General features: G+C 36.1%; 1 protein-coding gene across 1 annotated transcript in view; it reads left to right on the forward strand.

Moving 5' to 3' along the window:
* The window catches only part of BCAS3 (BCAS3 microtubule associated cell migration factor), a 557,971-nt gene that overhangs the window by 124,924 nt on the left and 408,648 nt on the right, over window positions 1-24,399 (forward strand). The window contains exon 8 of the mRNA XM_037494441.2: window positions 11,333-11,405. Within this exon, the coding sequence (XP_037350338.2) occupies window positions 11,333-11,405 (73 nt within the window). The remainder of the gene's footprint in view (window positions 1-11,332; window positions 11,406-24,399) is intronic.

The raw sequence follows: 24,399 nt of genomic DNA on the forward strand, positions 1-24,399 counted from the left end.
CTGGGTACAGTCAGAAGCGCGGGAGGTTGAGAGAATTCACCAGAGCCAGAGCGGGGAGCAGAGCAGGCAGAAGGACCGAAGTACACTGCTGAGGGGAGCAGCGGGCGGCAGGAGAGGTCTGCGCCCCATGTGGGACCCTCCTCCGGTGGCCGGGGAGCAGCCGGGGATCGAACCGGCACTGCAGAGGCTACGGGCAGCTTCGCAACCCAGCGCTCAACCGCTGCGCCACTGGGGAGGCCCTGCCATCACTATTTCTTTCTCTCACACTAATGTTGTCAACTATCTTGAGAATATGGAAACTCAATTCCTTAAGTTTTTGTCTTTATTTACCTTGATCACTCTAGGAATCCCAAAGGTACTCTCTTGTCCTTACACTCTCCATGTGGCATTCACTTGTCAAATTTTTCAAATCTTTGTATTGATTCCCCTTCCTATCATTCCCAACTCTGGAAAAGTTTTGACTGGGCCTCTGGAAGTCACTTTCTGTCATCTGACAAATCCTCCATATCCTCAGTCTCTTTTAGAATGTCTTTTCCCCTCTATCCTTACAGTCTTCATTTCAATTTTTGAGGATTACAATTTTATTTCACGATTTTCTATAGTACCACTCACAATTCTTATTAGCTAGTAATGAGGACTCTAACATGTGCTTATTTGAAACCTCTCTGTCTTCTTTGATGATACGTTGAGTCCTGTCTTTTGCTATAACTGTTGAATTTAGAGAATAATTTATATATTTTGAATTTAAGTGCTTTGTTGGCTATATGCTTTGCAAATATTTTTTATCCGTGGTTGGCTTACCTTTCATCATTTAAGTTTTAATGAAGTCCAATTATAATCTTTTTTTAATCATTGTGCCTTTAGCATCATGATTAAGAATCCATTTAGGGGCCTCCCTGGTGGTGCAGCGGTTGAGCGCTGGGTTGCGAAGCTGCCAGCAGCCTCTGCAGCGCCGGTTCGATCCCCGGCTGCTCCCCGGCCACCGGAGGAGGGTCCCACATGGCACGCAGACCTCTCCTGCCGCCTGCTGCTCCCCTCAGCAGTGTACTTTGGTCCTTCTGCCTGCTCTGCTCCCCGCTCTGGCTCTGGTGAATTCTCTCACCCTCCTGCGCTTCTGACTGCACCCAGTGCTTGTATAAACAAATAAAAAAAAAAAAATAAATCTTTTTAAAAAAAAAGAATCCATTTAGCCCATAACATTATAGTTTATCATAGCTCTTGTCCTAAGTTTGTAATTTCCCCATTCCTCTCTTTCCTTTTCAACTTTATTTGTATTGAACAGAAAATATTTTTAGTTAATTTTAGAGGAAATGATTACAATAGTCACTATTTTATGGAATTCACTCATGTGCTTCTTTCTGTTAGAGAGTAAAATTTTAAATTAATATTATTAATCTAATGGAATTCTTTATTTTCATACGACAGAAGAGACAGGATGATTTCTTCAGCAATATTTTGCCATAAAGTAGTAGAGATCCAGGGCCTCCCCGGTGGCGCAGCGGTTGAGCGCTGGGTTGCGAAGCTGCCCACAGCCTCCGTGGCGCCGGTTCGATCCCCGGCTGCTCCCCGGCCCCGGAGGAGGATCCCACATGGTGCGCAGACCTCTCCTGCCACCCGCTGCTCCCCTCAGCAGTGTGCTTCGGTCCTTCTGCCTGCTCTGCTCCCCGCTCCAGCTCTGGTGAATTCTCTCACCCTCCCGCGCTTCTGACTGTACCCAGTGCATGTATAAACAAAACAAACAAACAAATATAATAAATAAATAAATAAAAACATGCCTCTATAAAAAAAAAAAAACTATTTATTAAAAAAAAAAAAAGTAGTAGAGATCCATCTGCACATTGGATTCTCTATGGTTTGGTTTTTGTTTCTCGGATATTGTTATGCTTGAGGTAGTTGGTGCTAACTCAGCCTCAAATAAATCTTACTTAGTAAGATTTATTTATTACTAAGTAAGATTTATTTCCCCATAGTTTGTAATTTTTTAAAAGAATTGTATTAATCCCCCAAATTTACTAGTTGATGTGATTGATGCCTGGGTGGTATAAGAAGTTTTACATCTCTTTATAAGAGGATGTAATTATCTGTCATGTAAAAAGACCAGCCCACACATTTGACCAGACAGTAGCCTTCTTTTGGTAAGAAGTGAGTGGTTTACACGTGTGTGTTGGTTTTGTGGGCATATAAACTATGGTTTATGCACATGCTGTCACATTTATTATAAAATTTTGTCTGAAATGGATTTTTTTCCTATAAAGATATTGTATAAACACCTGAATTTTATTTTTTTAACCTGCTTTCATATACTTTTTGGTTAGTACAGTATTAGTGCCTTACATTTGTCTTAATGCAGTCTTGATTTTAACTCCAATATTCTACAACTCACAGGAGTCTTTAAAGCAGGCAAGCATGGTAATTCTCTCTAAAAAGAAAAATAAAAGGTATTCTTTGTGGGTGTTAGATATGTAGGCTTTGGCATGGTATGTGTTGTAGTATTTTTGGGGTATCTATATGTTTAAAAAATGGACATCTGTCATTTCAGGACCTTACATAGTTTATCCTACACTGATTTATTCACCCTGAAAATAGCCCTTCAATACTAATTTAATATATTAGTAGTTGGTGTACATGTTTTCAGCTGTTTCTCTAGGTGTGAATTCCTTTTTATTGTATCAGAGTTATCAAACTTCCTATATCGCTGGATTGTTGCCTCTATATAATTCTGGAAAGTTTTCTGGCATTTATGTCATTGAATATCATTTTTTTTAAAGATTTATTTTTTTATTTTTTTAAATTTTTTTAAAATTTTTTTTGTGGGACCCTCGCTGGTGGCTGGGGATCGAACTGGCGCTGCAGAGGTGTGGGCAGCCTCGCAACCCAGCGCTCAACTGCTGCGCCACCAGGGTTTATGCATACAAGGTCTGGGGTTTAGGCCAGAGGTGTGTGTATGGGGGGTGGAAAGAGTGTTCACCAGAGGCAGAGTAGAGAACAGAACAGGCGGATTGACTGAAATACATTGCTGAGGGGAGCAGCAGGCAAGACAGGAGAGGTCTGCTGCGCCATGTAGGTTAGCTCTCTTGTCAGGGATCGAACTTCTGCTGCAGTGGCTGGGATAGCTTGATAGTGCTGAGACTTAACCCTTTGCACCACTAGGGAAGCCCTGTTCCAACTTTTTATATTGCAAAACATTCCCTGAGAAAGGTAGAGTGGGAAAATAAATTCTTCCCATAGTCTGTCACCTACTGCAATTATTAACATTTTATCACATTTTAGATAAAAAAAGCCCACATTTAGTCTTGCCACTCCAATTATCCACTCTTGGTCATGCAAACAGTTTGTGTCCATTGCCGTTGAACAGCTTTGTTTGATTCTGTTTTATAATGCAGGTATATTTTGCAAGAGATAAATGCAGTGACACGTTAGTTTGCATTTTGACAAATATATACAGTCCTGTACTCCATGACTACATAAAGATAGGAAGCATTTCTGTCACTCCAAAAAATTCTCACATGGCCTTTCCCAGTCGTCATTGTCTCCACTAGAGACAGTTGTTTTGATTTCTTTTACTTTATTTGTTTATTTATTTATTTTTAAGATTTATTTATTTATGCATACAAGAGCTGGGGTACAGGCCAGAGATGTGGGGGTTAGAAGAATCACCAGAGACAGAGTGGGGAACAGAACAGGCAGATCCACTGAAATACACTGCTGAGCGGAGCAGTGGGCAGGTCAGGAGAGGTCTGTTGTGTCATGTGGGCTGCTCCCTGGCCGGCCGGGGATTGAACTTGTGCTGCAAAGGCTGCAGATTGCTTTATAGTGCTGTGCTTAACCCCTTGTGCCACCAGGGAGGCCCAGTTTCTTTTACTTTAGAGGCAGTAGTTTCTCCTGTTCTTGGTGATCATGCATCTACCAATGTCTTTCCTTTAATTGCTGAGTATTATTCCATTGTATGAATATACTAAATTATTCATTTTTTAATGCAATTTGGGTTGAAAATATCTTTGAGCTGTTAGCAATCAAACTTTTATGTATGTTATTATACAATTCTTTTTGTGAATGAAATTATCATTGGAATATGCTGAGACAGATAAATCAGTTGACTATGCGTAAAATGAAGTTCTTTTAAGTCCTTTGAAGGAAAATAAATCAGGGGAAGGAGCTAGGGCATGATTTTTTCTGATTGGGAAATATTTTAGCAAGGACTTTAACAACAACAACAAAAAGCATATACAAGGGTGGTGACATAACCGGAAATTTCCAAACAGAGAGCAGAAAAGGCAGCATTCCTGAGGCAGTCATGTGTTTGTCATATTCCAGTGTGGATGACCAAGGTGGAGAGAGTTAAGTCAGAGAGATGATGACACCATGGTAAAAGATCAAGAGCAGAGTCAAGGATATGAGCTTTTTTTTTTTACGATTTATTTATTTATGCATACAAGAGCTAGGGTACAGGCCAGAAGTATGTGGGGTGAGAGGATTCACCACAGACAGAGTGGGGAGCAGAACAGGCAGACTGACTGAAATACACTGCTGAGGGGAGCAGTGCATGAGTCAGAAGTCTGCTGTGCCATGTGGGTTGCTCCCTGGACTGCCAGGTATCGAACTGCAGAGGCTGTGAACAGCTTCATAGGTTGTGTCTTAACCCCTTGTGCCTATGAATAGGCCCCTATGAATAGGGGCCCCTATGAATAGTTGTTTTGTTTGTTTTTTTATTTTTTAAACAGAAAAGTAAATGGAGGGTTTCACAAACTAAAGTTGTCAGCAATAATAATAATTGCATAAGGTTTATTGAGTTCTTACATGTTGCAGCACCTTGATTAATCCCTTGAATGTATTCTTAATCCTTACAACAATCCTATGGGAGGTATTGGTACTTATCTCCGCTTTAGAGATGAGGGAATCAAAGCACTTAGGGTTTAAATACATTAGCCTGTATCACTCATTTTATTTTTCAGTGGAGAAGTGGCTCATAATTTTCTGATAGTAGTTTTTTGTTTTTTGTTTTTTTTTTCAGTGAGCAAGGGTAGCAAAAGAAATGGTCCTCAATTGACCTTCAGGATCAGATGTGGCACTTAGTAGCACGACTTCGATGAAATTATATTTAATTTCTCTGTATGTCATTACTCCTGTCAATGAACTTGTTAAGATATGATGAATAATTTGTGAAAGAGCACAACGGTCTAACGTGAAATACAGGGTATTAATTCACATATTTATGGAGGAGGATAATAAAGCTAGCAACAGTGAGAAAATGTTGTCTTTGATATTTTAAGCTTTTGGAAGTCAATGGGGAACCTAAACTGCATGAGATATTTTAGGTATTTGAGGCAAATGGCAGAGATGTCTTTGGTGATCATGTTTAGTTAAAACTGTCAGGGCAGTAAGATTTTCGCTGTTTTTCTTTCTTGTGGTTGGTTGGTGGTAGCTGCAACCTGTGTATATGTTTTCCTATTTTCCCTTCCTCATCTTGTCTTCTAATGCATCCCTGTCTTCTCTTTTAAATTTGTCTCCTCTACTAAAAAATTCCTCACTTTACATTTTCCTCTGTTTAGGAAATAAATATTTGGATTATTTAGCTCATATGGTGTCTATAGCATAAAATAGAAAATATTATGAGAGATAAAACATTTTAGTGCAGAAATAGCCTGACAATCTAAGATTACATGAAGTATATTTATCTGACTAAATTAAAAACAGATCATATTTTCTAATTAAAATTTAGATCTTGTAAATATTACTATAGTTCAGACTCTAGGGCATGGATATATTGACTAAAATAGATAATTTCTAAAGGAAATTATTTTAGTAAAGTAAAAAAATAGAAGACTTGAGAATAAATTCACTGATGAAATGAATTGTTCAAGGGAATTGTCCTGCAAAGCACATTCTCAGTTAAAATTCATTAGTATTAGTGTAGTTTGGTGTAACATCTTTATATTCAAGACATAACCCATAACATCAAAAGAATAGTATTGGGATATTTCACTAGCAGTTGACTTTTTATGTGGCTCTGTATGTGCTTTTGTATCCATGCAGAAATGGTTTCTGTTTGATGTCTAGTGTGTATGGTGAGGGGTATTATTTAACATTTTCTGATAAGCAAACTGTCTTGAATTTTGTTGAGTGGAAGAGGAATTGGTGACTTTGTGGACAGTCCCATTTTCATTACTTTAATTGTGTGATATATTAGGATTTTAAGCTTTTTATAAATGTTTTACTGTTATAGGACAGAATTAAATGGATTTAGAGTAAAAGGAGTTTAACAAAAGGACTTTGCAACAGGATTGCAATAGTTTTTATATTTGATGGATTTGGCTAGTCGCTTTTCATTTCAATCATGTTGCATTCTGTTAAATGCTATAGAACAGGTGTGTGCAACGTCATTTTCTCTTTTGTACATGCAAATAAACATAATTTTATATATAAAAAGTTAATCCTCTACAATTTGGAGGATTACATTATGGGAGGGTGATGACTCCATTAGGCATCATGGAGAGTACATGCTACTATTTATATTGCATGAAAAATCAGGTTAATAGCTGTAGTATTCATGAGATTGTAGACTTTATACTAACACTTTGAAAATTATATTTATTCAAACCATCCAATGAAATTATTTAAAGTTAAAGTTTGGTTACATAGTTTCCAAACTCTGATTTAGATTTTTTTTTTCCCCTAAAGAGTATCCCTCAACTAAATTGGGAGGTTTTGCTATTCTTTGCTTATTATAGAATCTGGTCTTTTCAGCTTATATGATTTTGACTAGTAGGTGTTTTTAGGGTTATTCTGTTCTCAAGCTAGAATTTTATTTTGTAACTTAAAAATTTTACTTTGCAGTAGGAATTATGCTAATTTCCCCCCTTAGTGTTTCAGTTCTATAGTCAGTGATCAAGGGTAAGTTTTCTGGGTTGTCCTTTTCTGACTATTAATTTAGTTACTTTATATTCCACATATTAGTGACACCGTCTGTATTTATCTTTCTCCAACTTAATTCATCTAGCATAATTCCTTCAAAGCATAATTCCTTGTATATCTGAATATCCATAAAAAGTATAAATTTTTAATAATTGACAGATGATTAACATTCCATAAAGCAGCAAATTCAGGACATTGAATCACAGTAGATCAACAGAAATGAATGGAGTTCTTCATTTCAGGTTTGAGAAAAGCAAAACTATCAAGTCATTCTTGCCAATATAATTTGCATTTAAAAGACAACGTTTCATTCATTCAAAATATCAAATTGGTGTCTAAAATACAGGGAGAAATCATAAAGACCTTGTAAACACCAGGCAGCAGCAGGAAAATGCTGTTAAAGGTAGAGGGGAAATATGTAGGAGTGCAGAATTGGCCTTGTATAGATGAAATTCAGTTATAATTGATTTGGAACATAAATATTCTGTACTTTGGGCCAGTTAATTTTTAACTTGGGTTTCACATTCAAAAGTCATATTGTTAATTGTGAAATCTGATTAATTGTTATCAGGGGTAACAGCATAGAATCCATAGTAAATGAATATTGTGTGAAGACTTAGACACCGATTGTTAGATGCTTCTAAAACTTAAGTAGTTATAGAGCACTTTATTCATAAACATTAATTATGTGTTTAGTTTTGATCTTTGTCATATTTTGGTATTGCTAATATAGTCTGGCAAGGAGTGATAGAACTTATCTCATTTTGTATAATTATTTTCTTCACAATTTCAGTGTCAGTTCTCCATGTCATACTCGAAATGTGTAATCATGAACCTATTTTTCTCTGCATTAAATCTCATTATTTCTATAGAGATCATTAACGTGGATTATTAACATTATAATTACATTTATTGTCAGTCAAATAAATAAACATTGCTAAAAAAGTGCTGACACTACCTCTCCCAAATATTATCTCCATCCTAAATCCTGAGAGATCTGTTGTTAACTTGAAGCTGAGTTTTATATGTTTGTGCATTTAGTATTGTGCTTAATGCAACTAATTGTCCATCTGCCTACCTGTCTGTCCGTCTGTCCATCCATCCATCCATCCATCCATCCATCCATCCATCCATCCATCTGATTACAAATTACCTGTGAGCATGTGCCGCACACACACGCACACACACACACGCACACCCCCCCCTTATTTTTCTGCCTTTTCTAAAATTTTTAATTTTTAATTTTTTAAAAGATTTTTTATTTATTTATACAAGAGCTGGGGTACAGGCCAGAGGCACGGGAGGGTGAGAGGATTCACCAGAGACAGAGCTGGGAGCAGAATAGGCAGATGGACCAAAAGCACTGCTGAAGGGAGCAGTGGCAGACAGGAAAGGTCTGCCTTACCATGTGGTTATCTCCCTGGCCGACTGGGATCGAACCATCGCTGCAGAGGCTGTGGACAGCTTCACAGCACTGTGTTCAACCCACTGCACCATAAGTTTCACAGATCTGTAGAACTTTTTCAGCTTACAAATTGAACCTCTACCCATTGAACTCTTTGTGTCTTCCTTCACCCATAACCCCAAGTAGCCAAATTTTACTTTCTTTCAGAGTTTAGCTATTTTAGATGCCTTGGTGATTTGTCTTTTTGTCACTGATTCATTTCATTTAGCATAATGTCTTTGAGATTTATCCATCGAGGATTTTTTTTTTCTAACAATGTCTTAGGTTTCTTTTTTCTTTTTTGTAATTAATTAATTGATTAATTTTTAACTGATGTAAAACTGTTACCCATATTCTACCACCATAGATCATTGTGCTTCCTTTCTTCTTCCCTCTTTCCCCTCTCCAACACCTTTCCCCCCTTAGTGATTCAGTTCTATAGTCAGTGATCAAGGGTAAGTTTTCTGGGTTGTCCTTTTCTGACTATTAATTTAGTTACTTTATATTCCACATATTAGTGACACCGTCTGTATTTATCTTTCTCCAACTTAATTCATCTAGCATAATTCCTTCAAGCTCCATCTGTGTTGCCATAAATGGCATATGTTTATCTTTTTTTTGACTGCTGAATAGTATTCCACTTATATACTTACACTGTATCTTCTTGATCCACTAATCTGTTCTGGAGCAGTAGGGAGGGGGGGTAAAATGGCACCTGTTCACTGTACTGCTCCTCCCCTTTTTTATGATGCATTCTGTAACATATCTACCTTGCTTTTTAATTTCCAAGAGCTCTCTTTTATAGTCTATGCCTCCATTAGAGGCTGAAATATCTTCTTTTATTTTAGAAAATAATAGTGATAGTTGCTTATTATAAATTATTACTTTTTTTCTGTATAAGAATTAGCCTCTTTTCCAAATAATTGTTAAACTTGGAATGTTGGAACATACTTGTCAGTGGCAAAATAAAAAGCTGATTAAAAGCTCTGTGTATTTAATTTTTAAACGTTATTGTGAGATGCTTTATTATGCTATTTGCTGTAGCCCCTGTTTGACAGTGTGTTTTAACCTTTCTTCATTAATTGACTTGTTAAATTCTCAAACAAAACTTGTAAGCCACATTAAAAGCCCCTGGCTTTATAATGACAAGGTTCTGGTGTTGGTGAGTTCTGGAAGCACAGTGAAGAGAGGTAGTTAAAAGATGAGGAAGGACTGTTTCAATATTAGTATTAATTTTGTTAGTAAAGCCTCTTTTTATTTTTAAATTTGTGTTCACCTGTACTTAGTGCTTAGTGTCCTTTTGTCTTACCTTCTGTATAATATATAGCCTTTCATTCTCCCGTAGGGAATGTGGATGTTTAGTGACTTAGCCAAGTAAGGGTCTTAGGATTTAAGTGTTTTTCAAATACCTTATACCAAATCCCTTTTATTTTAATTTCATCCTATCCCCTGATACCTCCACCTCCTCCCTGAACACATGCAATCTCAGTTATCAGTTGTAAAGTAGTTTGAATCACAGGTTTTATTTATCCCCATGACTGGCTTGAACTTTTACTCAGGGTTGCTAAGTTATCATTCTTCTATTTATAAAAATTTTTAACATGTTTTACATTTATCAATCCTATTTGATTTAATGAAGTATTACTGGAATTTTCAGAAAGGATTAAGTGAAATGCATATCTAAAGTCTACCAGTTTATCTCAGAAACCAAAACAACCACAAGCACTAGCTTCCTTGTTTGAAAACAAAGCAAAATTTTGTTGGGAATTGATATATTCATATAGGTTGAAAACTAATATATATGGGTAATATAAATATCTAGATATAGAAAGATATATAGATATAACTTCTTTCATTTTGTTCCCTACTATCTACTTTTGCCATCCTTCTCCCATGGGTAACCATTAGTTTAAGATTTTTGTTTGTATCCTTGAAGAGTATGTGTGCTTGTATATGTGTTTATGCAAACACATATTAGTCCTTTTTTGTCCTTTTACAAAAAAGATAGGATATTTTTGAATTTTCTGTTTACTGTATCTTCCATTTTCTGTTCTATATCTTGATTCTCATTGTTTTTATAGAGCACTTCATTCTTTCATAGTCGTAGTAAATACTCCATTGTATGTTTTATTACTCCATTATTGGTTTTATTAATCTTTTGCTGTTACAAACAATGCTATAATGAATAATCTAACCTACAAGTTAGTTTTCTCATGGCTGAGTAAATCCAACTTGAATGTGAGTTGTTTTCCTAATACATTGCCATTTTGCTTACCTATTTATTAAAAGGATTTTTGTATGTCTGTATTAGGAATGTTCTGTGATATTTGAAAAAGATTTATTTATTTATCCATACAAGAACTGGGGTACAGGCCAGAGCTGTGGGGGGTGAGAGTACTCACTAGAGACAGAGTGGGGAACAGAACAGACAGATTGACTGAAATACACTGCTGAGGGGAGCAGTGGGCGAGTCAGGAGAGGTCTGCTGCGCCGTGTGTGTTGCTCTCCGGCCTACTGGGGGTCAAATTTGTGCTGCAGTGGGTGCGGATAGCTTCGTAGGTTGCGTCTTAACCCCTTGTGCCACCAGGGAGGCCCAAGAATGTTCCATGATTTTATAATTTTCCTGCCCTAACCAAAATTTATTTAGTTTTGATATCAAGATATTATTAATCTTAGGTAATTAGTTGGTAGAGGTGAAAGTGTATTTTTGACCTCATGGAGAATTTTTTATATGATTGAAGTTAGTACTAATTTTTTAAAGAGAATACTTTAAATGCTGATTCAGTTTTTTACAGGAATAATACTTGTTATTTCTAGCTTTCCAATTTTTTTCAGCCAAATGTTTAAATTGTATTATGTTACACTATTTTATTTTTTTTTAGTGCTAAATATTTTGAGAGCATGAAAGTATTGGGAGCTATATACAAAATACTTATCCAAATTTTGTTTTACATTTTATTTTATGTCCCTTATCAGGTGCTCAAAAGTGTGACAACTTTGCTGAAAAAAGACCCCTCCTTGGTATTTGTAAGAGTACTGGATCTTCTGGGTAAGGAAAATTAAAAAAAATTCTTTGAACAACAACTGTTAACAATTTCTATTGTTATTTTCAAGGAGGCACTTTGATGTTTTAAAATCTTTGTTGCCATAAGACTGTGCATAAGAGAAAAAGGAAAGGAAACAAAAACATATTTAGGGTTTTCTGTGATTCAGACCTTGTTACTTCTCTACTCACTGTTTACTCATATGCAGGGTGATAACAGGACACAAAAGCCATTATAGAGTGTAATTCAGACTTTAAATAAAAGATTAATAACATCAGAAATTTTTTTTGTTTTTGTAGTTTTTAGTATAGTCAGATTTCTTTACATTCATTTATATATATATATATATATATATATATATTATATCATTGTTCATTTTTGTACAATGTTTGCTTGCTCCTCTCAGGTATAGTCCCCATAAAATTCCCAGCACAAATTTACCATAGTCAGTTTTTTGATGGCCATCTACAGTAGGTTAGAAGTTACTATTAGGTATTGATAATCATCATCATCATCAATTATCACTAGTATTTGTTATTGCTGTAACATGTGCCTGACACTGTTCAAAGGTGTCACCTGAAATTTCCCTTTTCATTCCTTACAACAGTATGGTGAAATAGATACTATTGTTTTACAATTTAGGAAATCGGGAAGGACCCATGCTCTTAGTTCTTAATTGCATGCTGATTGAATTTGTGACGATGAGTGGGCTGTGGCCTAGGATGATTAATTGTTTTATTGTAAAGTTAGATTTTTCTCTACTTTCTCCATATATCAGATGAGAATAATATTCTCCTCAATGGCTTATAATGATTTGGTTACCAGGTTTGTAGTGACCTTTTCACTGTATAGCTCCACTTATGAATTATCTTAAACTGCTATAAAGTTACAGTGGCTTACATAAAAACCATGTGATTACAAGTCTTTGGCAGGCAGTTCAGGGCCAGTGAAGGTTCTGTCTAGCTTTGACATCTTTAGAAGGTGACCCTTTATCCTAGTGATCAAGATAACTGTTGTCTTTTCAGTTCATTTGGTTAACTCAAGGAAAGCCAGAGGAGATGATTATGCATGTCGCAGAAGGAAGATGATCAAAATGGATATTAGATTGGCATCAGCAGTCCTGCCAGATACTTTCAGTTCATAGTCTCAACTTTAGACGGGAAGAATGTGCTAATGGTGTAACATGATTAGATCTTGGAATCAATTGTTGCTTTCTAGGGAAATGGTTTGACTCCATGGGTACAAGCTAATTTCTTATAATGTAAATTTTTGGTTAGAAGTAGCAAAAAATTTACTGCATACTCAGCATATGCCAGGTATGGGGTAAGGATGCAAATTCATGAAAAACCTAGTCCGTGGTCCTAAGACTTAAAGATGTGGCTGGGGGGAGGGGGGAGAAGAGAGGAGAAACACCACAGTCCACAATAAAAGGAAATAATGATGTCTCATGAGAACTTAGAAAAGGGAGAGAGTGAAAGGATTAAAGGGAGAAGGCCACATGAGGGAGGTGCAGCATACACTAGATATAAAGAAATGCGAAGTTTTGTAGTACATGTGAAAAAGTGCAGACTTCCACAGTAGGTTTTATATAGTAGAGAGTGGTATAAATACATTTAAATATGGTGGAGGTTTGTGACTTAGAACTGAGGTCATCCACAGAAACAGGTGAAGTCTATTTCATTGATCTGGAATAAAAGGCTTACAGCAATCTGAAAAGTCTTTTGTGTTTGAGAAAATGGTAAACTTTGTATAATAGCAGTTGAGCAGCCTGTAAGAGCTGTAAGAGCAGCCTGGAACTGCTCTTACCATGCTCTACTATGTTTTTTATTGATTAATTCTTCCAGAGTAGGGAAAGTTTTGTACATTAAAACTCCCTGCAGTGGTTGGGAGATGCTCATTCAACTTACAGTGATAGGCTTTGCCCTGCTTAACAGTACTGTGTGTGGATGCTACATTTTTGGGGTGGCATATGACTTGTAAGGACCAATATATCTTTTTGGCCTAAAGTCATGGTTAGCTGAGGCTTCATGTGTTGGCAGAGGATTCATGAAAGGATCCAAAGGAAACTACAATCTGTGGAGAATTGAAAATATTTTGAGTGATTAATGTGCTCTCCTACACATACAGAGATCCTTTTGAAAGGGTAACAATCTTTATTGACTCAGAGTATTTGAGCAAATTCTCTGTTGAATCATTGGTTGGTCACTATGCTACATGGATATATGGGCAACTCCCAGAAAATCAGACCTTAAAGTTTAAACAAGGATTAAAGAAAAATAAAACATCATGGAAATATTAGTAGCTTCACATTGTTGTGATACCATATATAAAATGTCTAATTTTCAACATAAAATTATGACACATGCCCCCAAAAAGGGCATATTGATAAAAGAGCAGGCAATAGAAACTGTTCCTAATTGTCTCTGGGTTTTGAAATTTGCAGACTGGGATTTAAAACAGGTGTTGTGAATACCTTCTAAGAACAAAATAAGCCATGTTTCAAGAATTGAAGGAAAGTATGATAATAGTAATTGAACAAGAATCTGAAGGAATTATAAATTATAGTAAAGGCAAACATAAATTCTAGAGTTGAAAATATATTAGAAGTAAAACAATCTTTCAGCTAAAGGAATTCAACACCATATATATATGTATATATATATATATATACACACATATATATATTTTAAAGATTTCTTTCTTTATACATACAAGAGTTGGGGTACAGGCCAGAGGGTTGGGGGGTGGTTGGGTGGTGAGAGTATTCACCAGTGACAGAGTAGGGAACAGAACAGGTGGATTAACTGAAATACACTGCTGAGGGGAGTAGCAGGCAAGACAGGAGTGGTCTACAGTGCCATGTGGGTAGCTCCCTGGCTGGCTGGGTATCAAACTCTTGTGGTGCTTGTGGTGGCTGAGGATAGCTTCATAGTGCTACAACTTAACCCCTTGTGACACTAGGGAGGCCCGAACTCAACACCGTATTCAAGACAGCACAAGAATTAGGAAACTGATGTGATAAGAAAGCTGAACATGATTTGGAACCTCAGAAAAGGGGAAGCTACTTTGTTGAAGAGAAACTTTGCTAACTTCTGATATTTAGCTCTTGTTAATTCAGGTGCATGGAGGCCTATGGAAACCCTTCACAAAGATGTGTTCATGTAAGATACTGGGCTCCCTGCTAGTTTGGTTTGAAGTTTTTGAAAGATTTTCCATTCCTTTTCAGTCCTGCTAAAGTATGATAAAGAGATGATTTTTGTTTTTATTGAGGTATCACTTTATCAAAATTAAGGCAAAAAAGTAATTTGATGATGAGATCGCTTATTGAGAGATGAATTTGATGATATGGGAGTTATATTAGTCTCTGTTTTCAGAGAAACAGAAACAATATGTGGGTTGTGTCTAAGGAGAGAGAGCAAGAGGTGTTAAGATACTGGCCCACATAAGTGAGAAGGGTGCAAAGTCCAAAATCTGGGGACAGAGGGAATTTGAAATTCCAGTCCCTTTTCCTCCAAGGAGGTCTTTTTTTTTTTTCCTATTAAGACTTTCAAGTGATTAGATGAGTTTCACTGGCATTATGGAGCATAGTTTGCTTTAGTCAGACTCTACTGATTTAAATGTTAATCTTATTTAAAAAATACCTTCAATGATTATTGTGACCCAACCAAATTGACACATAAAATTGAACACCATACAGGTAAGAAGAATGTAATTATGATTAAAATTGTATTTGTATCCATTTTTTTTAAAGATTTATTTATTCATGCATTCAAGAACTGGGGTACAGGCCAGAGGTGTGGGGGGTGAGAGAATTCACCAGAGTCAGAGTGGGGAACAGAACGGGCAGAGCAACCAAAATACACTGCTAAGGGGAGCAGCGGGTGAGTCAGGAGAGGTCTGCTGCACCATTTGAGTAGCTTCCTGGCAGGGGATTGAACCTGTGCTGCAGTAGCTGTGGATTGCTTCATAGGTTGCGTCCCAACCCCTTGTGCTACCAGGGAGGCCCACCATCCATTGTTTTTACCTATCCACCTCTCCCCTCATGGATGCCTTATATCTATGGTCAGCTTGCAAGGTTTGTGTTTGACAATTTGTTTGACTTCTCTATATTCCAAATCTAAGTGAAACCATCCAATATTTTATATTTTCCTTTGACTTATTTTGCTTAGCATCAACCCTTCCAGCTCCCTCCATGTTGCCACAAATGGCATGAGTTTATTTTGATTGCCTAGTAGTATTCCATTGTGTATATGTACCACATCTTCTTATTGGATTCATCTGTTTTGGGACATTTAGGTTGTTTTCATATCTTGGCTATTGTGAATAGTGCTGCAACAAACATAACTGTGCAGGTTTCCTTTCAAATTAGTGCTTTTGTGATCTTTGGAGTAGCTGGATTGTATGGCAGGTCCATTTCTAGTGTTTTGAGGACCCTTCACACAACTTTCCATAGTGGCTGGACTGGTTTATGTTTCCACTAGCAGTGTAAGGGTTTTTTTTTTTTCCTCAAGAGTTGGTGAATAATTTAAAGAGAATTGGCTGAATCAATTGGAGAAAACCACACTATCACGCAGTGTCTTTTTGGAGACATGGCCAAATGTCACATGCGCTATGAGAATGTTTTATTTTGCTTATTTTTATTTCTTCCTTGGTATTAAGGATGGCGCCTTCTATCTAGTAAGCATTTAAAACTATACTTTTATTTTTAATAATTTATTTATATGTGTTTTACATCATTGTTCTTTTTTTTTTTTTACAGTGTTTGCTCTCTTTTCTCAGGTGTAGTCCTCATAGAATTCACACCACCAATTCACCCATGAACTATCACAATAGTTCCTGTGCTCTTCCCACCCTCATTTTGATCCCTCTCCTTCCCCTGCAGAATGTCTCTGATTTATAGTTGTCTGTTTATTTTCATTTTGTTTTGTTGTGTTTCTTCATTGTTGTTATTTTTGTTGTCATTCTTTATTGTTATTATTTTTTTCCCTGATCCCTTATTTGGTTCCCCTGTATTTCTCCTGTAAGTGAAACCATCCGATACTTTTCTTTTTCCTTCTGACTTATTTTGCTGAGCGTAATTCCTTCCAGCTCCATCCATGTTGCTGCGAAGGGCATGAGTTTATCTTTTTTAAAATTTTTTAATAATTTTATTTATTTATTTTTAAGATTTATTTATTTTTATACAATAGCTGGGATACAGGCCAGAGGCATGGGAGGGTGAGAGGATTCATCAGAGACAGAGTGGGGAGCAGAACAGGCTGATGGACTGAAAGCACTGCTCAGGGGAACAGTGGGCGTGACAGGAGAGGTCTGCCATGCCATGTGGGACTCTTCCTGGCCAGCTGGGAATCAAACCCGCACTGCAGAGGCTATGGACAGCTTCACAGCGCTGCGCTTAACCCGCTGCACCACCAGGGAGACCCAGTTTATCTTTTTTGATTGTTGAATAGTTTTCCATTATGTGTGTGCGTGTGTGTGTATACATTATACACACGTGTGTGTATATATATACACATTGTGTGTATACACACACGCACACGCACACACATATCACATCTTCTTGATCCGGTCATCTATTTTTGGGCATTTGGGTTGTTTCAAGTCTTACCTATTATAAATAGTGCTGCAGTAAACTTAGGGGTGCAGGTGTCCTTTTGAATTAATGTTTTTGTGTCCTTTGGATAGATTCCTAGGAGTGGAATTGCTGGGTCATGTGGTAGCTCATTTTTAGTAGTCTGAGGAACCTCCTCACAGCTTTCCATGGTGGTTGGACCAGTTTGCACTCCCACCAGCAGTGCAGGAGAGTTCCCTTTTCACCACATCCTTGCCAACATTTGTTGTTGCTAGTTTCTTTAATATGTGCCATTCTTACTGGTGTAAGGCAGTATCTCATTGTGGTTTTGATTCTCATTTCCCTGATTATAAAGGATATTGAACATTTTTTTTTACATGTCTTGCTATTTGCATTTCCTCTTTGGAGAAGTATCTGCCCATTTTTTACTGGATTGTTTACTTTGTTTTTGTTGAGTCTTGTGAGTTCTTCGTAGATCTTTGTGATCAATCTCTTATCATTTGTATGAAGTGCAAAAATTTTCTCCCAATCAGAAGGGTGTCTCTTTTTTTTTTTGGTTAATGTCTCTTTTGTGGCACATAAGCTTTTTAGTTTGATGTAATCCCAGGTGTTTATCTTTTCCTTCACTTTCTTTGCTTTGGGGGATGAGTCTTTAAAGATGTTACTGAGATGTATGTCTTGTAATGTTTTACCTATGTTTTCTTCTATATATTTTATTATTTCAGGTCTTATGTTCAGTTCTTTTATTCATTTTGAGTTTCTTTTTGTACATGGTTTGAGTAGTGGTCTAGTTTCATTCTTTTGAATGTGGTGGTCCAATTTTCCCAGCACCATTTATTGAATGAACTGTCCTGTTCCATTGCATATTTTTTGCTCCTTTGTTAAAGATTAGTTGTCCATATATGTGTGACTTAATTTCTGGGCTTTCTATTTGGTTCCATTGGTCGGTGTGTCTGTTTTTGTTCTAGTACCATACTGTTTTAATTATAATGGCTTTGTAGTATTAAAACTATACTTTCTTTTAAAAATTGAGGTAATACTGGTTTACAACACTGTATCTGATTTAGAGGTATAGGTTTATACTTTTAAGATAAAAAAATATTTTTTACTAAATAATTTTAGTAAGTTTGCTCTGCGGTCATTTTAGTCTTTTATTTGAATATTAGTAATACTTTTTGCAATTGAGAAAAATTTCTCAATCTGTGGAACCATATGTACCTGGGTGTTGACAATATCTTCAAAGAGGGTGGTATACAAATTCTTAGGACCTTCTTCCCCATTTGGAGAAATTCAAGATGTGCCTGCTGTTTCCATTTCCCTGCCAGTGTTTTAATGAGTACCAGGTGTTTTGAACAGTGTTAATTGCTTATATTCACAATTAATACTGCTTTTTAGATTATTCTTGGGAAAAATTTACTTTTGATGTTTAATTTTTCATTTTTATGAATTTATAATATCTTCAGAGAAGGGGAAAATTGCTGTGGAAATAGTCCTAGCTCATCTTCATATTGTATGCTTTGGATATAAACACATACTTAGCCCACAGTTTTAAATATTGGCTCTTATTGCATTCATGACAGTCATCAAAATGTCATATTTTGATATTTTAGTGGTAGTTCTTTGTCTGTCTTTGTGTGAGTATAATTGTGAGTGTAATCATTGTAGATAAGCCATTTAAGGTCTTGCAGTGGAATCATGTTTATGGTGCTACTGATCCAGGGATTAAGTCATTGCCTTGTGTAATAATTTGAAGGAGGGAGGGGAAGTATGGGCAGTATACTAAGGAATATATACTCTCTTAGGAAAACAAAGTTCATTGTGTATTATATACTTAACAGTTCCCAGAATGTGCTGTTTATGGTTAGGATCTTGTTGGGTATTAAAATAGCAAAAAAAAGAATAACATTATTCAACAGTTGATTGTAGACTTTGAAAATGTTTAATTTGGTATACTGTCTCATCACACACCCATATTATATGGCGTGGAGATGTGATCCAGTCATAGAATATTGCAAGCAGAGAGAAGGCCATGTGATTTGACTGTCTGATGATACAAAGTCTTGTCCAGACTTTCATTATGTATCCATTTGTGGTGGGAAATTCTTGTAAGAGTGAGGCAATTTCTTTATTTCAATTGGCTAGTAATCCCTTATGGCTTGTAAATACGCACTCTGTGGCCTTATTTCCAAGACTGGATTTTAATAATTAGAAAAATGAAAAATTTGGCAACCAAAGAAACATTAAAATCATAAGTGACTGTTATCTTACTTGTATCTTGATAAAAGCAAAATAATTTTAACAGCTAATTAAGAGTAAAGGTTTAATTTTAACACTGTTCATTAAATATAATACAAGTAGTCACAGTGTTAATGCTGTTGTAATTTTCTTACACAGTGCCAGAAATACCTTCTTGAATTGGAAGAAGTCAGTGGAACTGGTATTTGTTAGCCCCTGCCTTATAGCAGTTGTTAATTAGGTGAAAGTTAAGCAGTTTTATGGTCTTGAATGTTACTGAAGAGACTTTATTTTCACTCTTTCATAAAATAAATAAAGATTATATTAATTAAAACAAAAAGAAGATTGCTTGGAATGATAGGCTTGTGACATTTCTTTTTGTGATGAAATAGCATAGAGCTCTCTCACATGACACTCAATTTTTATCCTGTAATGTTTGTGATAAGACCACTGTTTGGGCTGATAATATTTCTGTAGAAATAAAAATAGAGATTTATGCCATTCTTCCAGTCTCTGTTGCTCAGTTACAGGGCTTTTCCTGCAGTTCCTTGGCCTTCCTTCAACTGCCAAGTCTTACACTTGCCCTTCTCTCTGGCATTTCTTAGGCCTGTCGCTGTTCTGCATTTCCCTTTTCAGTCCTTTTCCCTTCTCAAGAGTATCAGAAGTGGGGCTGAAAATTCTATATAGCTAATCATAGCGTGGTTTAAGTGACTAGTCCTCCCCTTAGGAGACATGTACAAAGTGCTTCACTGAAGTAAAACAAGTAACTATCACCCAGGAAATTATAAGAGTTTCAGTAACTCTGCATCAGAAACTGGGGTCAAAGACCCAATATTAGAAAAAAGAACTATTGCTCTTATCAGTTAGGAAATTACAAGGATGTTAGCAAAGCTGTACTTGGAACCATTACCTATTATCTCATGCCCTATTTTATGTGTTTGTGTGTGTGTATGTATATGTATGTATATGTCATTAATATACATAATGTAAAATATTGATCATAAATGGGAAGAGTTTAAAGCTTAAAACATGCCATCACATGCTGTTACCAGATTTAAGGATCTCATGTTAGGTTCTGTAAGATTTTGTGTCAGAGAATGCTGGTAAAGTGAAGGAGGCATTTACAAAAAGTTTGATTTTTGAATCTAAACTTTTTGAGAATTAATAATTAGCTCCAAATTTTATTAATATGGAATCATTTTTCCTGCCATTTTAGTATAGTATATGTTTCATATGGCAGTGTTGCAAAGAGATCTGTTTTATAAGGGCTATGTCTAATTCTTACCATGTGCTTCTACCTGAGTAAAATTATTTTCTTCTTTTTATTCTACTTTTGTTTAATGAGGCTACTAGAAAGAATTAAAATTGCATGTATATTTCATTTTAAATTTCTGTTGAACTGTGTTGCTCTAAACTTGCTTTGGGCTAGAGAGGTACACATTTGGACTCTGACTACAGCCTTTGTCTGGACCATATTTTTCTTTTTTTTTTTTTTTAACATGTACAGATCCTATAGATTCATATCTCCTCAGCTATTAGCTAGAAAGTGTGACAGGAGTCCTGGAAATCTGACAAAAGGAAAGAATCGCAGGAGAATAGTGGTCTATGTGATGTAAAGGTGAAGAAAAAATAACTTTTATTTATTTATTTATTTTTTAAAAAAGATTTATTTATTTATTTATTTATTTATACAAGCACTGGGTACAGTCAGAAGCATGGGAGGGTGAGAGAATTCACCAGAGCCAGAGTGGGGAGCAGGGCAGGCAGAGGGACCGAAGTACACTGCTGAGGGGAGCAGCGGGCAGCAGGAGAGGTCTGCGAGCCATCCGGGGCCCTCCTCCGGTGGCCGGGGAGCAGCTGGGGATCGAACTGGTGCTGCAGAGGCTGCGGGCAGCTTCTCAACCCAGCGCTCAACCACTGCGCCACCGGGGAGGCCCGAAAAAATAACTTTTAAAACAAGTCTTTACATTATGATATTCTGTATGACGTTGGACTTTTTTGCATAACTTTTATAGTGTTAATGTGACAGGAACTACCTCTGGTGATAGTTGTGTATCTCATTTTCATTTTGAATCTTATAGTGATCTTTTATATGCATTTAGACTAAGGTTGGTGCTCTGTAATGTTCACTGATTCTCTTGCATCCAGGGATGGAAGTTTGGAGTATTAGTATAAATATTTTGGAGTCACACAGACGTAGATTTGGATTACTAGCTGTATAAACTAGAGTAATTTATTCAGCAGTTCTCAGGCTTAAAGTTCTTATTTGTACAGTGGTCTATTTGTACAGTGGTGTGAGGATTAAGTAGTTATTATTTTCAAATAATTAGTATAGTGTCAGATATGCCTCACATTATTTAAGTCAGAAAACTATGAAGGATAGACAGGAACACTGGACCAGAATCTTTTCATGTATGTATGACAACCTCATACACAAACATACATACACACACACACACACACACACACACTGTTTTTTGAAAGCTTTGCCTGTCTGAGAAATATGGTTATGCCCAATTCATTCAGTGATTGTGATGCAGGTTCATCAACTTAACCCAGTACTGTCTGTGGTACTATCTCTGATGAATAGTCTTTTACTCTCATTTGAAAATGGTGATTTGTTTATATTCCAGAAAGAAACTTATCTCTTTTATATATTTATTTCTTTATTGAGGTATAATTGAATCACTGTAAATTGCACATATTTAAGTACACAGTGTGATAAACTTTGACATGTGTACACCCATGAAACCAACATTCCAATCAAGATAATGAGCTTATCCAGCACAATAGTTTCTCATGCCCCTTTCTAATGCATCCCTGCTGCCCCTCCCGGCACTCAGCAGAAGCAGCACATTTCTGTCATGAGTCTCTTTGAATAGTAGTGAAGCTTTTGGGGGGAGACTCTTTGTGGTCATATCTTTTATGGTGACTTCAGTATGTTGTTAAAAACATCAAGATGGAAGTTTTAAATGTAAAGTTGTTTTTTCTTCTGTTGTGTCTTCAACTAAAACCTTTTTTTGAAGTAAAGCTTTCCATCTAGACCAACTTCATAAAACTACTGAAAGGCTTGCAGTTTCTCTGTGTAATCATTTCAAAACAACAGTTTTTTCAGCCACCAAAAGGATGCAGTCTTGACATATAAATAGAAAACAGATTGAGTTTTTGGCTGATACTGCTGGGCTGGTTTGAATGTTGGTTCAGTCAACTTCAGGCTTAGATTACAAGATTTGCAAATTAAAGGAAAACCAAAAGGGAAAGGACATTTGCATAGATTCTGACTTTGTGGAATTCCATACAGGCACGCTCATGCTCACTCTGCTTCTGGTGGGCTGGACATGTGCACAGTGAATAAGCCTTAAAAAAGATCACTGTTGTATTGTGATTTTCCTGCAGTCAAAGTTGATGATGGAAATGAAGTAATTCATTGTGGAGAACATGACAGTTTCCAAATCAAGTATTGTTCAGCATTTTTTTGGGGGGGGGTGTTTGGGGGATATTTTGATGTAACTAATACTGTATTAGCCAGTATAAAATCTCACTAGTTATATTATTTGATGATTTTCTTGCATCACATATTGGGATATGAGAAAGGTAGTTTGCTTTAAGTAAGATTTAAATATTTTAATCAAAGACAATGTTGATTTCACAGTAAATTACACTGTGAAATATATGAATCTTTGCTGCTTAAGTCATATTTGTGTGTATAATTTTAAAGTGTTTGCTATCCATTAACTATGCTATTACTTAGGTAGGAATCTCCAAGAAATGCTTATTTGAATGGCTTTATTTCCCTGTTAGTCTTAGAAGGAACTTTAAGTTCCTTCAGGAAGTATTTGTGGATACTTACTATGTTTTAAATGCATTTATAGTGTCTGGATATTTAGTAGTAATCCAAGGCACTAATTTTTAAGTAAGAGGGAGAAAGGGGTGAGTTGACTCCCAGGGGATAACTGGGAGTGCCTGAGAATATTTTTGTTCGTCACTACTTGGAGCAGGGAGGGTGTTACTGGTTATCCAATGGGTAGAGTCAAGGGTGCTGTTAAACATCAGACACAAGGAATTACCCAGCCTATAAAGTCAGTAGGCCCTTGAATGGGAAGCTTGGAGACAAAAATCTGTGCAGTGAATGAGGTGATACTTTTGCATGGAGAGAGATACAAATAAAAGGAACTTTATGTGTGGTGATAATGATATGTAAAAAAATAAAGAAGATGGATAGATTATGCTGAAGTGTTATAAGTTTATTGATGGAAATTTGAGTAATTTGCTATTTGAGGATATTGTAAATAGTACTGATATGGAAGTGTTATCTCTCTGCACATTTACTCGTGTATATTTGGTATACATGCTTAGGGGTGGAATTCCTAGGTTATAAATTAGGTTGCTTAAGGTTGTTTGATGTTACCAAGCAAAACCTCCCTATGAATTGGCAGAAATCCTTGATGCCATCCAGGTTATGAGAGGAGGAAATTGACAAATTAAATCCTGAATAAGATCATACTAAGTGAAATGATGGGGGAAATTCATTGACTTATTTTTTAGTGCTATAACTTCTTGTGTTTTGTAAAATATTCAGAACAGTAAAAAGGACCTTAGTTTTCTTTTTTATTTCTGTATGAAAGGATGTTAGTCATACCTTGAGATTTGGGGGATCAAATTACTTGAAGATAATTTGAAGAGCTATAGAAAAACTCCTTTTGGACTCATACTTGTCTGAAAAACTTGGAAAAAAATACAAAATATTCAAAGCATTGTTTTATGTTTATTTGTAAACAAATTATTGTTATTTTAAAGATAAATTTTCTGGACTCATTAAGGTAGTTATCACAACTAATATAATTTCCTCAAGGCAAGTTTTTTGGTTATAGTTTTTAATAGTCTTCAATGTGTTACATCTTAATGTTAACTGATTTTATCCTTTGTTAAAAACAATTGTTATAACAAGTGGTTTTTCTTGGCATTCAAGTAATTTTTTTAGCATGTTGTTTTTCAAACACAGTATCCAAGGAAGGTTTTAAAAGTTATTGTGTGATAACTGGCATATTAATTACAGCCTGTTGGTGTGGGCTGTCCATTAATGGGCCTGTGGAGAGTAATGAAGATAGGGATACAGAGCAAGCACAGTAGATTGAGAATACCATGGGAGGGTTTTTTTTTTTAATCTAATTACTACTTAAATGTGTGATAAA

Source organism: Talpa occidentalis, unplaced genomic scaffold, assembly GCF_014898055.3.
Source record: "Talpa occidentalis isolate TD23 unplaced genomic scaffold, MPIMG_talOcc4v2.1 talOcc4.7, whole genome shotgun sequence".
NCBI classification, from domain to species: domain Eukaryota; kingdom Metazoa; phylum Chordata; class Mammalia; order Eulipotyphla; family Talpidae; genus Talpa; species Talpa occidentalis.